The 18,323-nt window shown below is 39.3% G+C and overlaps 1 protein-coding gene across 4 annotated transcripts in view; it reads left to right on the forward strand.

Moving 5' to 3' along the window:
- Positions 1-10,181: 10,181 nt before the first annotated feature.
- The window catches only part of LOC139718928 (uncharacterized), a 56,040-nt gene continuing 47,898 nt past the window's right edge, over positions 10,182-18,323 (forward strand). For 2 of the 4 annotated variants that reach the window (XM_071630380.1, XM_071630398.1), the window contains exons 1-4: positions 10,182-10,238; positions 13,710-13,740; positions 14,256-14,361; positions 16,804-17,002. In XM_071630380.1, coding sequence (XP_071486481.1) covers positions 10,223-10,238; positions 13,710-13,740; positions 14,256-14,361; positions 16,804-17,002 — 352 coding nt within the window. In that variant the 5' untranslated portion in view covers positions 10,182-10,222. The remainder of the gene's footprint in view (positions 10,239-13,709; positions 13,741-14,255; positions 14,362-16,803; positions 17,003-18,323) is intronic. The other 2 variants (XM_071630391.1, XM_071630386.1) reach the window with 2 other exon arrangements.

An 18,323-nucleotide genomic window follows, 5' to 3' on the forward strand; every position in this document is an offset into this window, starting at 1 on the left:
TTTTATTTCAATTGAATCTCATGTCTCAACACGTATAAATATTCCTTTTCTCATTTTTTCTCTCATAACGCACTCGAAGACTCAAATTACACGGTATAAAGTAGGCCTACATATCAGAATTCATTAGAAAATATTTCCAAATAATTACTCACAACCAACATTCATAGTAGCTCACTTAGTTATAGGTTCTCAACATAATGACTGTCTAAATGTTATTTCCTCCTTTGCGAGGCTTTACACACCAATACATATAATTTATTCCTTTTTAAAAACTATACAAAATGAAAAACAAGCCATACATGATGCAGGGCTCGACACTAACTTTTATTTTTGGTGGCCCGATCGGGCCACCAAAATCATTAATTTTTGTTTTTTGGTGGCCCGAAAGTAAAATCTGGTGGCCCGAAAAAAAATCAAGAAAAACATAAGAAATAGTAAATCGGTCCTACTGAACATAGAAAATGAAATATTAAGTATTACTGAAGTGATACATGTACCCATGTCTAAAATAAATGAAGAGAAAATTCAACCATCTTACCGTTATTCTGAGTTCTAAGATTTAGCAAATAGGCTTACAGATTATTTTAAAAGTTGATGCCTATTTAGGTGGTCAAAACTTACCTTTGAAACGATAGAGTGGGAGCATTTGCAGACATTTGTGAACATCCGACATCTGTTTTGGCATTATAAAGAGCTAGAAGTTACCGTTATTCATTTCTGATTGTAAAAGCAATTATCCAACATTTATTAGTATTTTAACACCGAACGGAGCCGAATGTTACTATTAATTTTTTTTTTTCAAATGTAAAAGCAAAGAACTGACATTCATTTTAGCATCTTACTGAGCTGAATGTTATCGTTATTCATTTCTGAACGTGAAAGCAAACATCCCCATTTTTTTTAGCATCTAACTGAGCCGATTGATACCGTTAATCATTTCAAAATGTAATAATAATCTGTTTTTCATTTTAGCATCGTACGGAGCAGAATGTTACTGCTGTCCACTTCCGAAATTGATATGAATTATCTGACAATTTAGCATTGTACGGAGCCGAATTTTACTGTTTTTCATTTTTGAACGTCAAGGCAGACATCAGAAATTAAATATTTTACCATCAACGCAGCTGAAAGTTACTGTTATTCATTTCGAAATGTAATAGCAAATATCCGACATTCATTTTAGCATCGTATGGATCAGAATATTACTGCTATTCACTTCCAATCATCTGACATTTATTTTAGCATCTTCCTTAGCCGAATGTTATTGCTATTTAGTTTCGAAAGTAAAAGCAAACATCCGACATTTTATTTAATCATCATTCGGGGTTGAATATCATTGTTATTCATTTCCGAACGTCAAAGGGCAAGGGATCATTCGACATTTATTTTACCATCTTCCGCAGCTGATCTGTTATTGCTATTTACTTCAAACCTGAACGTGAACATCCGGTATTTATTTTACTATCTATATGGAGTTGAATATTATTGTTGTTCATTTCCGAACGTCAGAGCAAAATAATATCCGACATCTATTTTAGCATCTTCCGGAGCTGAATGTTGTTGCTATACATTCGAACATAAAAGCAAACATGAGAACATTCTTATCATTCACCTGAACGTGAACATCCGGTATTTATTTTACTATCTATATGGAGTTGAATATGATGTTTATTCATTTCCGAACGTCAAAGGGATCATTCGACACTTACTTTAGCATCTTCTGGAGCTGAATGTTGTTATTATACTTTCCAACGTATAAAAGCAAACATCCGGCATTTATTTTCTCATCGTACGGAGTTGAATATTATTAGTATTCATTTCCGAACGTCAAAGCTAACATTCCACATTTATTTCAGCATCTTCTGGAGCCGAATGTTATCCTTATTCATTTCCGAACGCAAAACCAAACATCCGACACTTATACTTTAGTAATAAGGAGCCGAATATTACCGTTATTCATTTCCAAAATAAAAAGCAAACATCCGGCATTTATTTTCTCATCGTACGGAGTTGAATTCATTTCCTAACGTCAAAGCTAGAATTCCACATTTATTTCATCATCTTCTGGAGCCGAATGTTATCCTTATTCATTTCCGAACGCAAAACCAAACATCCGACACTTCTTTTAGTATCATAAGGAGCCGAATATTACCGTTATTCATTTCCAAAATAAAAAGCAAACATCCGGCATTTATTTTCTCATCGTACGGAGTTGAATTCATTTCCGAACGTCATAGCTAAAATTCCACATTTATTTCATCATCTTCTGGAGCCGAATGTTATCCTTATTCATTTCCGAACGCAAAACCAAACATCCGACACTTCTTTTAGTATCATAAGGAGCCGAATATTACCGTTATTCATTTCCAAAATAAAAAGCAAACATCCGGCATTTATTTTCTCATCGTACGGAGTTGAATATTATTAGTATTCATTTCCGAACGTCAAAGCTAACATTCCACATTTATTTCAGCATCTTCTGGAGCCGAATGTTATCCTTATTCATTTCCGAACGCAATACCAAACATCCGACACTTCTTTTAGTATCATAAGGAGCCGAATATTACCGTTATTCATTTCCAAAATAAAAAGCAAACATCCGGCATTTATTTTCTCATCGTACGGAGTTGAATTCATTTCCGAACGTCATAGCTAAAATTCCACATTTATTTCATCATCTTCTGGAGCCGAATGTTATCCTTATTCATTTCCGAACGCAAAACCAAACATCCGACACTCTTTTAGTATCATAAGGAGCCGAATATTACCGTTATTCATTTCCAAAATAAAAAGCAAACATCCGGCATTTATTTTCTCATCGTACGGAGTTGAATATTATTAGTATTCATTTCCGAACGTCAAAGCTAACATTCCACATTTATTTCAGCATCTTCTGGAGCCGAATGTTATCCTTATTCATTTCCGAACGCAAAACCAAACATCCGACACTTCTTTTAGTATCATAAGGAGCCGAATATTACCGTTATTCATTTCCAAAATAAAAAGCAAACATCCGGCATTTATTTTCTCATCGTACGGAGTTGAATTCATTTCCGAACGTCAAAGCTAAAATTCCACATTTATTTCATCATCTTCTGGAGCCGAATGTTATCCTTATTCATTTCCGAACGCATAATCAAACATCCGACACTTATTTTAGTACCATGGAGTCGAATATTACCGTTATTCATTTCCAAAATAAAAAGCAAACATCTGACATTTATTTTAGCATCTTACGGAGCCGATTGTTACCGCTGTCCATCTAAAGCTAAAGGCAATTATCCGACTTTTTGGTGGCCCGATCCGATTGGGCCACCAAAATCTTCATTTCTGAAATTTTGGTGGCCCGACGCGCGTTTTTGGTGGCCCCGGGCCACCGGGCCACCGTTAGTATCGAGCCCTGCATGATGGATGGATGGTCACCGTATGCGTCCGCGTCACCGCTGCATGCGTGTACGCGTCTGTTGCTTGTTGTTCTTATATAGATTTATGGAGCTCTCTGCCGCACCCGGGAGATCCCCGCAGATGGCCCTCACATAACAGTACTTAGCACGTATCCGATTGGGCCACCAAAATCTTCATTTCTGAAATTTTGGTGACCCGACGCGCGTTTTTGGTGGCCCCGGGCCACCGGGCCACCGTTAGTATCGAGCCCTGCATGATGGATGGATGGTCACCGTATGCGTCCGCGTCACCGCTGCATGCGTGTACGCGTCTGTTGCTTGTTGTTCTTATATAGATTTATGGAGCTCTCTGCCGCACCCGGGAGATCCCCGCAGATGGCCCTCACATAACAGTACTTAGCACGTATCTCGCCCGTAGTCGCCCGGAGTCGCACGCAAATCCTTTTTACCCGCAGCCATGTTTAGGCCCTGTCACATAACCTTTCCGGGCAAGCTACGGGGGCTTGTTGCGTGTGGGATTTTCCAGCATACCGGACAATTTCTGAGGACGGACAAGGATTTCAGGGCGAGTTTTGCATAGCGAGACGGCAGTGGACGTGTGCTATAGTAGACTTTAGTTCTACTTGCGGGTGGTGTGACCTGCGTGTCAGGCGTGTGGGGCTGACAACCTGGTGAAGGAATTCCTCTGAAGGAATATTTAGGCAGAGGTCCCAGAGAATGTCATTAAAAATCCTGGCCGCAGCCTACTCTCAACTCTAACCATCAGTAGAAAGGCAGTAACTGACCCTCAATCTGCACGCGGCCGTTAACTGCCTGTGATTTGCGGCAGCTACGGGCCTCTTACTGGTGTTCTTCGTGGACCTCTGCTGGCAATCCCCGCAAGTCACCCGGAAAAAAAAAATTGAGCATGCTCAAAACTTGGCTGCGGGTAAATCAGACTTGCGTGCGCAACTACGGGCGGCTGCATGCTACGGTACTGTCAGTGTGCAGGTCATCTGCGGGGACCTCCGGGTGATTGGTCCCCGCAAATCACGATCAATATAAGACTTTCCCGGTAAGGTGTGTAATGACGGGCCCTTAAACATGCTCAAACTGCAAGTTCCGGGTGAATCGCAGGGATTGCCCGAAGATGTCCACGCAGAACACCAGTATAGAAGGGCCGTAGCGGTAGCACTTCGCAGGCAAATCCCACACAACTAGCCCGTAACTAGAACGTGATCGAGTAGAACGTATGTAGCACACGTCCGGCAGGTAAGACGCACGCAAAACTCGCCCAAATCCTTGTCCGCCCGAAGAAATTGTCCTCCCTTATACACGCAACTGCTCAATCCGCGTAGCTTGCGCGGAAAGGTGCGGAGGGCCTGATGAACTTGGCTGCGGGTAAGGTAAATACTGAGGACTTGCGTGCGCTCCTCCAGCAACTATACGGGCGAGATACGTAGGTACTGTCATGTGCGGGCACCTGCGGGGACCCGCGGATGCTGACCAAAAAAAGGGGGGGGGGGGGAAGGTAATGGCTTTACAAGCAAGCGAACAATACACACACAGTCACACACACACACATACACACAAACCCACTTCGGCAAACGTTGCGTCACTGAACAAAACGATAGTTAGACATGTCATACAGAATCAAGGATTCTTGTCTTGATTTATCTCGAATTCTGACACCGGTACCGGTAGCGATTTATTGCAGCTGAATTGAATCAAACGCAACTTGCAATATTGATCGCAAGTTGCGTGACACATAACTAGTAACGATTGACTTGAAATTGACGTAGGTTTATCATTTTGCCCAACATGGCCTCTAGTATGCATCGTAACAAAATCAACGGCTTATACCAGGCATAAAACTTCACTAGAACGGTGTAAGAAATAACGATACAAAGTAAAGATACACGAGTTCTGTAATTTTGTCTATTATACTCAGCCTGGCTCGGCCCTTACATTTTCTCTCTTTCATTTTCAGATAGAAAAATATGCATTTATATCTATATACTTCGTATTTTCCAGAAACCATTGAAAGGAAAAAAAAAGTTCTGAATTATTTTCCCTCCAAACACCAAGTTTCAGTATTTGATTAATAATCAGTTCTCATGACTTTTGGCAAAACAAAATTGATTTGTCTACATCAGTGAAGACGGTATAGGCCTATGTTTCTTTTTCCGCTTGGGAAGTGGAACACGCGATGCAACAATGCACTAGTGTAAATTATAGGTACTGCAGTTGGGGATAATTTTTCCTGTGTCCCATGACACACACACACACACACACACACACACACACACACACACACACACACACACACACATATATATATATATATATATATATATATATATATAGTGCACTTGTACTACTCCAATTTCCTTTTCCCGTTTTCCTTTCCCACAGTGTCAATTTCTTGTTACAAAGTGTTTTCACTTCAGCCAGTAGGTAAAATCTATACTATACTAGAACATATTTTCGGCTCCGTATGTTTTTCTTTTTGTAGGTCTGTCTATTTGTGTACAAGACAACTTGAGAACGGAACCTGATGGTCAGATTTTCACAAAGTTGTAGGGTGTGTACATAATGAGGTAAGAACCAAAACAATGATATTTGGGGGTCGAGGTCAGAGGTCTTGGTCATTAAGGACATAGATAGGCCTATATGGACCCTAAATCTCCCAATAATTTAAGAACGGATTGTCGGATTTTCACCAAACTTGTAATTGTGTTCAAGCAATAATGATACAAATGAATTTGGGGTGACGAGGTCAAAGATCAAAGGTCATGGGATCTTAAAGGACATATAACCATTATGCTCCGTTACTCAACAATTCATGATCATAACATAGATTTTCATCAATCTAATGTATTGTGTATAGACGTCGATCCCTATACAGGCCCTACCTCTATGTTTATGTGGAAGATACTGCCTACGAAATGGCGATATTTCAAAGGCATTATTTACCATATTTGCAGATGACACAAAAACCCAGCTTTAGTGCTTCGAAATAGTTCTAAAATGTGAGTTAGGGGTGGAAACAACCAATATAAAAATGTTAACCAGTAATAGCTGTTAATAGGCCTTATGCTATGTTGAGTAGGCATATTGTCAATATACAAAATGTGTACAATAGATATAATAAACTGATTGTTTCTAGAATAAAAACCGTCTACAGTTATGGTCTATTGAGAAAAGAAAATGTGATATCTCCTTACATCTTAGGCCAGGCTTTATTGCAATTTTCTTTGGTATAGGCCCTCAATTATGATGTTTAATGATGCAACTGACCGACACAATAGGCTCTGCATCAATTAATGTGATAACTCGAAAATTTTGATCACTGCTCCCAAAGGTAAAACAGTAGGGACGTGGCTGCTTGGTGGAGGTCTGCTTTCTCGGAGTGTTCTTTTTTTTTTGGGGGGGGGGGGGGTTCAATGTGTCTTTATTCATTTTTTATATAGTCTTAGTCTACAGTATAGTATAATCATGATACGTGTAATACCACGGAGGTTTGAGAAATGGAGTTCCAACTGGCTGTAAAAATTCAAACAGCTGTCAGTTTTCTTTTGACGTACAAAAGAATTCCACAGGTGCATTCCCCAGTCGTTTTTCCCAACTGAAAAATATTTGTTTTACATATTTTTCGGATTTTTATGAGTATTTTCTTTTAAACTGCATATTTCTGTGATTTTTTTGTGTGGAAAAATAGCATATTTTATTCATATTTAAAAAAGAAATACTCTGAAAATAGCATATTTTGGGGGTATTTTTTCGAGTCTTCAGATGAGACGAATATTTTTACTATATTTTTTCATCTTTAACCCTAACCAGGCCGGGCTTTTTTGGGTGTTCTGTGGCCGGGGAGGGGTTGATTCAACCCCCCCTTGAGATCTCGGCCGTCGATCGCGCAATCACCATGAAATTTGGCACGTTTATTACCTGTGTCGTAATCTACCAAGCTATACAAAAAGAAATGGAAATTTTTGTCATAATGATTAATTATGCTAATATATGCATAAAATCATACATTTTGCTCTAAATCAGAAATTAAAGCTCCTAGAATCCTAATTTTTGGTGGAAACATTCTTTATAGCATTCCTAACAATGTAATTGAAAAAAAAATTGGTATCAAAATCATTTTCTTATGTATTTTATTGTTTTATGAATTTCTTATGTATTTCCCTGTTTTTTCGACCTTTTGTTTTATCATTTTTTTCCGCAAAATTTATGACAGAACCTTTTTCAAGCATAATTATCCTAAAATTAATTAGTTTCAACCTATGAAAGTGAAAATAATCATATCTTTATGAATAAGAAGAGAAAACTCCATTTGCATAGACTTTATACACAAAATCACGTTTTTGAGCCATTTTCGGTCTGACAGGCATGTATAAAACGTTATCCAGCGTCGTAACAGTATGCGCGATTTTCGCGAAAATGATGTAAAAAGATGCGCGAGACTCGAAAGTAAAAAGTCAGCGAACGGCACAGTCAAAAAATTTCGCGCGGCGGAGCAGTCGCGAAAAATGTCGAGGGGGGGGGTTGATTCAACCCCCCCGGCCTTTTTAGGGTTAAACGTTCTTGTCAGTTTGTAAAAATACTCTAAAAATAGGATATTTTGGGGTATTTTTGTCAAAATTGAAATACTGTTTATATTTTTCTGTATTTTTTCAGCTTAATTAATGAAAAACAGGTTAATAAACAAAGCATTAAAATATGCTTTACAATTAAAAATGTGGTAAAATTGTGGTAAAAGTGAATTCAGTTGGTACAAATTGAAGTCAGTTGAAATTTCAACTGGCAAACTTTTATGTAGACCAGGCATGTACAATGCTCTTGTGTGTGTTTGTGTATATATATATATATATATATATATATGTATACATATATATATATATATATATATATATATGTGTGTGTGTGTGTGTGTGTGTGTGTGTGTATGTGTGTGTGTGTGTACGTGTGTGTGTTAATTTGTGTGTAAACAGTTTGTTGACACTTAAAAGCTATGTACCTGACTGGGCTTGCTTACCAGTTCATTCCAGATTAAAACCCATTAACCATAATACCAGTTGCTGGTTGGTTTTTAATGGTTTCTGCTGGTCATGCATATTCATAAGCTATTCAAATTCTCTTGGAAAAGAAAGAGAAAAAATATAGTTCTAATTGTTTTTATGATTACAATAACCTTTGAACTGTGTTAAAAAGTTTACTCAATATTATTGTTGTGTTATTCATAATTTCAATTTGTGTTATGAGGAGGCATTTTCATTTTTCAATATCAAAAGTGTAATTTACTTGGCAACCACGCCTTTAAACATTTATAACCAGGAAGGTGCACCTCCCTGTTATAACTAAATGGCCCTATATAAGTGAGTGAGATGTGTTAGATACCAACTATACATTACATAGGCCTAGATTCTAAGACTTGCTGTAGGATTATGATTGTGAAAGGTAAACTTGGATATTGATAATGTCTTCACAAAGTCATATACAGAATCTACAATTTACATGTGTTATGGGATACGCTCAAACATCAACATAACTCAAAAAATAATTGTTTTGTCCAAACTCGAACATGTAAAACTAAAATATTTGAAAAATATATTTTTGCAGTATTTTTGTAGCCCCAAATCATAAAAGCATTAAAAATAGCTAGAAAACATATTTTTACAGTATTTTTTTTGCTGTAGCAGCACGACGTGACAAAAATATTCAAAAAATATCTTTTTAACATACAGTATTCGGTGTTCCAAAACTGTAAGAAAAAAAAATGTATTTTCAAAAATACATTTTTGAGGTATTTTTCTATTTTCAGTATATTTTTGAATACAAAAATATCGTAAAAATATATTTTTGGGTGATTTTTGAAATATTTTATAATATTTTTGTGATTTTTTTTTTTCCGAGCAGGGTCCAGTGTGCCTTTGATGATCTGAGTTCGATGCCACTGTCTTTCCGAGCAATATATGATGATTCATTTGGAACGCTAACATAATGTCGGCTATATTTTGTTTGTTTCTGTATTAGGCCCTGAAGGAAACTTAATTTCAGCTGTTGATAAGACATATGATAAAGAAAGTAACTCCTGTCCAGGATTATGTCAAAAAGTGTAAATCTGAGCCGTACGTTGTGAAAATATTTGAACTGCACCCTTAATGGAAAGTCGATTTTATCATCCTTCCGATCACTTCCGACAAATGAAACTGATATGGTGTAATCTTCAAGTGTGGTTCTTTATCCATTTATATGTTAGATTAGTGTAAAAACATGTAGGCCTAAAGTCGGGTAATTTTAATTCTTATTTCATCAATTTTTTGTGGAATTTTTGTTCGCACATCAAACCTGCCTGTGCATGTACCTTTAAATGTACCGCTCATGTTTCATTTACAAGAAGGGACGGCGAAAAGTAAATTCACCATCATAAAGACATTCTTCCTTTGAGAGAGACAAGTCATGATGCAATGCCACATGAATCTATATTGTCTTCCTTTATCTGTGGGTAGCTCCAGTTTAGCACAAGAATAGTGGCGGCATCAAACATGGGATCAAAGGGAAAACACTTTGTTACTCCGTCCTTCATTAGTATGTACCGTACCGTACAGAGTGTACAGTATTGTAGTGTGAATGGAGATGTGTGCAGAAGTTCCTGCCTGTGAACCTGCTACTGCAGATTGATCCCGTGACCAGTGTCTATCCAGCCCATTGGACGAATTTCGTGGGATCGTAACGCGGCGATGACGTCTAAGTCATGTGATCCAAATTATGCTAATGAAGCGTCTTTCTTCTTCGTTCGCTTTCAGAAGTACCTTGTGAGCAGCACAAAGATGTCGGCAGATTCCCGTAAGTTAAATTTGTTTGAAATCATATGGGCCTTCAGTATGCCTCACCTTGTTGTGTAAGGATGCAAGTCACTATGATCCTTCTTAAATAACTCATTTATCTTTGTGAGATATACAATAAGGCTGGTAGTTTCAAGTTAGCAAAATCACCTCTCTGTCTGCCGGCGCGGCTGCCACTACACCATAGGGATTGTACACCGTACCATTATTGCATTGGGGTAATGCGCAGCCATGTGCTCCCACCCCACGCGATGTCAATGCATACGGTGGCGCACACAGTGCTTGGGCCAGAATGAGCTCAAACAAAGTGCGCCAAAATTGTATTCCGTGGTTTCTTTTTACCCAAATTTGGTGTCTAAGGGTAATTAATTTAACATAATTTCAAACTCATATGACGTCACTGTGATGCTGTTTTTTCATTGGCTACCAAAAATCTGTAAATGACGAATAAAGCGATGCAAATCTAAGGCTGTTATTTTTTTTTCTTTAACGTTGAAGATTAATTTATCTTTTCACATTCACAGACACTGCTTATATACTACCATTGAATACACGATGCTTACATGTCATAGAAAGTGTATAAACATTCGGGTTTCGTTTTCATAAAAATTGAATTTATGCTGAAAGTTCCATATTAAAGCAAGTGCGAAGTAGCCCAATGTTCGTCATAAGCAGCAGAAGCAAAATAGCGTGCATGATCCGAACGCTTGCGCTGCGACCATCGTTCGGCCCCCTGTAGACCCTACTTATTGTTCGGCCCCGTATGACCGTGCATCAACATGCGTGACGAACCCCGCCGTGCGCTTGCCCTGCCGATGTGAATGTATTAGCGCGCGTGCTACGCATGGGTGAAACTGTATATAGTGTATACATACTCAGTTTGGGAAACCCACTCACAAGGGGGGCCCCTCCTTATAAGTAACCCATCCCCCTTATAAGTAACCCCGTCCCCCTTATAAGTAACCCCCCGGGGCACCCCTTATAAGGAGTCTCCACGCTTTTTTGCAATGCAACGCGAAAATGAAAGGACTGCGGCAATTCGCTTGATTATTAATGTCCATAAAGCTTCACAAGTTTCCTAGTTACGAAATTTGAGCAAAATCGGTTCGAGGCATCATATCTAAAATCATGGATTTAAATGTGATGTCAAACGACCCATGCGAATGCTGAAATGCGAGCGATTACTGGCGTGAGTGTCGCCAGGCGCGGCGGCCCGGCAATGCTCGAGTGCAGACGTGGCGACTGAGTACGGAGACTTTCGTTCATTCAGGTGGCTTTCGCGCCTGGCGACACTCACGCCAGTAATCGCTCGCATTTCAGCATTCGCATGGGTCCTTTGACATCGCATTTAAATCCATGATTTTAGATATGAGGCCTCGAACCGATTTTGCTCAAATTTCGTGAGTAACTAGGAAACTTGTGAAGCTTTATGGACATAATCAAGCGAATTGCCGCAGTCCTTTCATTTTCGCGTTGCATTGCAAAAAAGCGTGGAGACTCCTTATAAGGGGTGCCCCGGGGGTTACTTATAAGGGGGACGGGGTTACTTATAAGGGGGACGGGTTACTTATAAGGAGGGGCCCCCCTTGTGAGTGGGTTTCCCGAACTGTACTGTAGTACATCGCACTACGAAAGCGCGGTACTATCCCTGTACTCGCGATCGCACGCTGTGCGACAGATTCAACGCATTCATAACACGTTGCGATCGAACACTGGGGGGGCGTTTCATCAACGAGTTCGTCGGAGGTTTTCACCGACAAATTTGCTCTCAGCCAATCAGACGCAAGGATTTCAGTAGCTTTTAACAGTTGTCGGTGTAAATCACCGACAAAAAGTTTCATGAAACGGTCCCCTGGTTATACAGCAAATTCTGGCACGGGTGGCATGCAAAATATGAATATCGCGTAAACGCTCAAGTTATCTGAGAAACGGCTGCAATCAGGGCTGTAAGTGTACTTGCAGGATAGATTCAATGCAGATAAACGGACTAGTAACTTCAAAACTTGGAATGAAACGAGTCGATATGTGTTGCTATGCAACTTTACTTCAGTCCGGGAAACCCGCTCATGAGGACCGCTCCCGCGTACGAGGACTGCCCGGCCTCATGAGGACTGCCCCCATGTCTCATGAGGCCCGGGGGGAACGCCTCATGAGGCCCCCCATTCACTTCTAATCTGAAATCATCTCACATCTGATGTATAAATTGTCGCAACTTTGCACGGTAATTTTTTGTTACACACACATGTCCACTATCCATGATGAAAAGAAGAAAAAATCCTATCTGTTTTTTTTTTCAAAAATCGAGTTTTAATCAACCGATGCAGAGCGCCCATTAAAACACGTGTTGTCGATTTTTGCAATCGACAAGTAAGATACTTCATCTTGAAATGTTGGTAGGTATGGCTTATTGAGCTTCTTCAAATTATGGGCTTTAGTTTTTAAGTTATTGACAGCTGAATGCTGATTGGATAATACTGGTTGCCATGGCAACAGGAGAAAACTTTTTTGTACAATCAATTTTTTTTTTAATTGCATCTATCTACCCTAAAAAAAATGAACCAAAAAATACAAAAGTTTGCACCAGTAGGAGGCATTTTTGGGGTTACCAATCACCTGTAGGCATCTGGTTACCATGGTAACCATGCACGATATTATACCTTGCAATGTATCCCATTGTATTGCTGACATTTCTCGCAACATGTACATAATATTATATGATTTTATGGAGTTTTGATGAATTATTCATGAAATAAATGAAAAAAAAAACTGATTGTTTTGTCATTTTCAGTGTCAAGCGTCATCGACCCTAGTCTAGTTTCTAGCCATTTTTATTTCGTCTTTATTTCTCTGAGTTGCAGCTTGTGTATGTGGAGAAGCCCGCTGTATTGCGCTAAGCCGAGTGAGGGCGCATACCCAGTGATTGTGACGCCCGAAAAAAAAAAAAAAAACGGTTTGGGCATCGCAATCACTGGGTATGGGCCCTCACTTGCCTTGTTGCAACTCGGAGGAAATAAAGACGAAATAAAAACGGCTAGAAACTACACTACACTGACCCCATCTTGGCATGAAAAGTTAGTTTGCAGGCAAAAACCCTTGTTTGTCGAAGAAAAGGTCTGCGTGCGCTAAGACTACTACATGTACATGCACCACTGGCACTGGCGCCTGTAGCAGCGCTAGTGGTGCGCGTAGTAGTCTTGGCGTGCGAAGACTCTTTTTCGAACAGTGAGGTCTTGTCGCAACTAAAGTGGCCTTTAAAATTATATTGATACCACAATTTGGAATCACATACTACCTAGGGGTGTTCCAGAGGGTCTAACCGACCACCCCATGCAGTCAAACATTTTCTGCGGGGTGGTTGAACGAAGTCATTTTTTCTGGGTCCCTGCGCCTTGACTACTTGTAGCTGAGTTAGCTGAAATTATTGTGTTTGAAACTTACTTTCAAATATTTTCCTCTCTCTTTCTCTCCTCAGAATATGCAGGTTATGGGTCTACCCAACAGTCGTAAGTTGGACTTGTACCTTCTTATTTTTTTTTCAGGTTGCTGTATAGATTCCGGAAAATGAAAATATAGTTTCAAAGGCGTGTCCAAACACTTTTTCTACATTTTTTGCATAGTTAATAATGTCATTAGAAAATTTCCATGTTCAGTCACGTATCAGATCAGGGCACAAATGTGCTGTCCCATCTTCGGCACCTCAGTGACAAAGTTTTAAGTAAAGCCACGCTGCACACTACCACTGGTCCGAAGGTCCAGGACCAGTAGAATGTGTATTATTGTCAGACCAGTAACTCTCTCAGGAATTGAATCAGTAAAAAAAAAAAATGGAGAAACTGGGTACCATCTGGTCTGACATATGGGTCAAACCAGTCACAAAAAAAAAAAAGTATACAGCCCTCTGTAAATGTAAATGTAATGTGCATTTGATGTGATGTTTACATACATATGTAGCAGCAGTAGTAGTATTCATATATTTCATTTATTTCATTTTTCCTATTCTTTGCTTTGTTTCTTCAAGGTATGGCAGCTATGGGGGAAGTACTGGATATCAGTCCAACCCTCAAGCCCCACAAGTAGCCAGCTCTGGATACCAGCAACCACAGCAGCAGGGACAATACAGCTCTGTGAGTTATACACTACCCTAGAACCTCGTAATCCAGACCATGTATGGTATGGAGGTGATCAGAAACTTCACCCCCATACATTAACATGTAAATACTTGCCATTTCAAAAGTTTTATGCCTAAGCCATGAAATGTCACCAGAGGCATTATGTTTGTTCTCAGGTGCAGTGGCCTTGACCTGGGTATTCACTGGATAGATACATGTAGCACTCGTTCTGTAAAATGGTGACTGGCTGGAATGCTCCCCAGTGAGTGGAAAATGAGCACTGTAAGTGCTAGTTGAAATTAAATGTATCCAGTGCCCCGGGTAATTATAGTCTGTAAAACGCATTTGAAATTCTGAACAAGTCCAAAGGTCAATTCCACAGAAAGGTTGCATTTTATGAAAATCAAACTATTGAGTATAGATGATTAATGAAGCTCAATTAGATGATCTAGTATTGTTTACTCAAAGCAGCCTTTCACAACGGATATTTCGATACCTCATTTGTGAACATCGGTTAATGTGGAGTGGAGTTATGTCCGAAAAACCTTCATTTTTCATGAAAATTGCCAATTTTTGCAGAATTTATGTATCATTTCTGATACACTATTATGACCATAATACAGCTTGTGTAATTCTCAGATGGCTTATTTTCTGAATGTTCTTTGGTCATAGATTGGTTTTATGATGTTCTAGAACTTGTTCCGGCATCAGTAAATATTATTCTCTCAATCTCAAAATGTGGTAGTTGATAGCGTCCCATAAGTCACGTTTTTGTGTCCCATCAGTCACACTGGTTTTCCCTATCCTGCTACTGTACCAATGAGTAGATATTCATACCACTTGACTCAGGGTAAGCACCAACCCTTTGCTACATTCAGGAAAGAAAATGTCTTTCCAGAGACTCTGTGTGTAAGAATATTTCAGAACTTACTTTCCCATGTGAAAAACGGTGGTCCTCAGATGTCCCATAAGTCACGACAGCAATTTTTCGTTGCTGTACGTAATGCAATGATACTTTTCAAACTAAGTATGGTGTTTTCATAAACTATGATATGATGGATCTAACCATGAACTGAGAAAAATGCATTTGATGCAACTATTTTCTCAAAATACTGGTTTGAAATTGCTGAAAATAGTCACTTTGTCCCATAAGTCACAATGGAATTGACCCAAAATGTGCTGTGTAAAAACCACCTAGTATTATTCGTCATTTTTTGCATTTTCTTAAAATGTTTACCATTATGTACTGTATTTACCAGCTATAAGGCCACGCTATATTAACCCTAACTAGGCCGGGGGGGGGGGGGGGGGGGGGGGGGGGGGGGGGGGGGGCCTCGACGTTCCACGCGATGTATCGCTATCGCGAAAAGCTATCGCCGCGACGTTTCATTACTTTTTTCTTTCGAGTCTCCCGCATCTTTTAACACCAAATTTGCGATGCCTGGGCACACGGTTTCGAAGTTGCGTATAAATATGTACGACCAAAAATTGCTAAGACATGTGAATTTGTATACAATTTCGATGCAAACTGCTTACAGGCAAATTTCATAAAAGCATGATTATTTGGGGGTTTTATTGATTAAAATCAATTAATAACATATTTTCTTGTTCGGAACAATGTTGCGGACAAATTTCACCGAAAAAACAACGACAAACATAAAGTCCAAAAACATCGAAATACATAAGAAATTCAAAAAACAATAAAATACTTCAGAAATTTTTTCTGATGGCACGATGTTTTTTCTCTTGTCTTTGCTCAGGACACTGCAAAGAATATTTACACAAAAAATGTGCCCATTTTGAGCTTTATTTAGTGATTTATACCAAATTGTCTGATTTCATGCATCATTATGCATAAATTACCATAATTTAGCATAAAAGATGATTTTTTTTTTTTTTTAATCTAACTTTATGGTACTTTAGATTACATCATAGGCAATGTGTGTGCCAATTTTCGTCGCGATCGCGCAGTCGACAGCCGAGATCTGGAGGGGGGCCTCCCAGGCCCCCCCCCCCCGGCTCTATCATCTACCTAAATAGCCCGGCCGAGTTAGGGTTAAACGTAAATGAAAGATGCAGCCTACTAGAATGCCGCCACAACCAAATTAAGGTCTTTCCAACCTAGTGAATCACCTGCTTCACCAACACAGACAATCTATGTAGCTCCAAATCTGTCGGCACGACTGCAGTTTTTAGCTAACTGTCCATGAAGTAACTGTACAGATCTCCATGTTATGAGATATTTACAAGTAGCTCATGGTGCCTTTGACAAAACTGAGGGCCCCGTCTTATAAAGCCTTCAAATCAATCACAAGTCCCAAAATCAATCGCAACTTGCATTGCAGCTCACAAGAAACTTGTGATTGATATCTATCACAAGTCTTTATAAGACAGGCCCCTGGGAAACAGTATATTGATTATCTGTCCTCTGATTTGTTGTGTACTTAACAATACTAGCAGGGCTATGGCCAGACTGCTCAGACATCCAGTGGCTACGACTACTCACAGCAGCAACAGCCACCACAGCAAAACCAGTCTTACTCCAGCAGTGGCTACTCTCAGCCCCCAGCTGCGCAGCCAGCCCAACAACAAAGTTACAGTTCAGGCACCTATGGTCAGCAGCAGCAACAAGGTAGCCAAAATGGCCAGCAAGGAGGTAGATTTTGTCACTCATATGATACATGACCCTTGTAGCTGGTACTTGCAAGTTATTGACTTCTCAAGAGGAGGCAGAGGATGAAGAGAGGAAGAAGTAACAAGAGAAGCTGTTCACTGACTTTGAGAATTTGAAGACACTAACTAATGTTTGATTATGCCTCCGCCACGAAGTGGTGCCGGAGGCATTATGTTTTCGGGTTGTCCTTCCGTCCGTCCGCATTCATTTACGCGATAACTTGAGTAATATTGACTAGAATTCTACCAAACTTGGTCCAAGTATAAAGTATGATGGGGCAATTACTTGATTAGATTTTGGGTGAAATCGGCCTAAGGCCAAAGGTCAAAGGTCAAGGTCAAATCATGAAATTGTATCTGTTTACGCGATAACTCAAGACTGGATCAAGCAAATTTCACCAAACTTTGTCCGAGGATGATGTATGGTGGGACAATTACTTGATTGATTTTTGAGTGAAATCGGACAGAGGTCAAAGGTCAAAGATCAAGGTCAAATCCTAAAATTTATCTGTTTATGTGATAACTTAAAGGACAAGTTCACCTTCATAAACATAAGGATTGAGAAAATGCAACAATATTAGTAGAACACATCAGTGAAAGTTTGAGGAAAATTGCACAATCGATGCAAAAGTTATGAATTTTTAAAATTTTTGTGTTGGAACCGCTGGATGAGGAGACTACTACAGCTTGTGAGTCATATGCGTACAACAGTATAAAGAAAATGTAAAAGAAAATTCAACATATTTTCACTTTTTTGGCATGATAAAAGTGCACTTGACCTGCCTCTTTCTAAAGGCAGGGGGAATAATATTACCCATAACATTTGTCGGTAACGAGTCAGGGGAATGTGTACTTTTTTCAAAAGATTGAATTTTGTGAAATTCTCTTTATATTTTCCTTATATTGTTGTACGCATGTGACATCTAAGTTATTCATACACTGCAGTAGTCTTCTCATCCAGCGGGTACTGCACAAAAACTTCAAAAATTCATAACTTTTGAACGGATTGTCTGATTTTCCTCAAACTTTCAATGATGTGTTCTACTAATATTGCTACATTCTCTCAATCCTTATGTTTATGAAGGTGAACTTGTCCTTTAAAACTGGATGGAGCAGCTTTCCCCAAACTTAGTCCAAGGATGATGTATGATGGGGCAATTAGTTGAGATTTTAGTGACATTTGCAAGAGGTCAAAGGTCAAAAGGTCAAGTTCAAATGCTAAAAATGTTGCTAATTCCCCCATATCCATGCCATGCCCAAAGGTATTTTCTTGAAACTTAGTGTAGACATGTACTACTGCATTA

Source organism: Diadema antillarum, unplaced genomic scaffold, assembly GCF_040938485.1.
Source record: "Diadema antillarum isolate AM-2024a unplaced genomic scaffold, OU_Dant_1.0 scf00000008, whole genome shotgun sequence".
NCBI classification, from domain to species: domain Eukaryota; kingdom Metazoa; phylum Echinodermata; class Echinoidea; order Diadematoida; family Diadematidae; genus Diadema; species Diadema antillarum.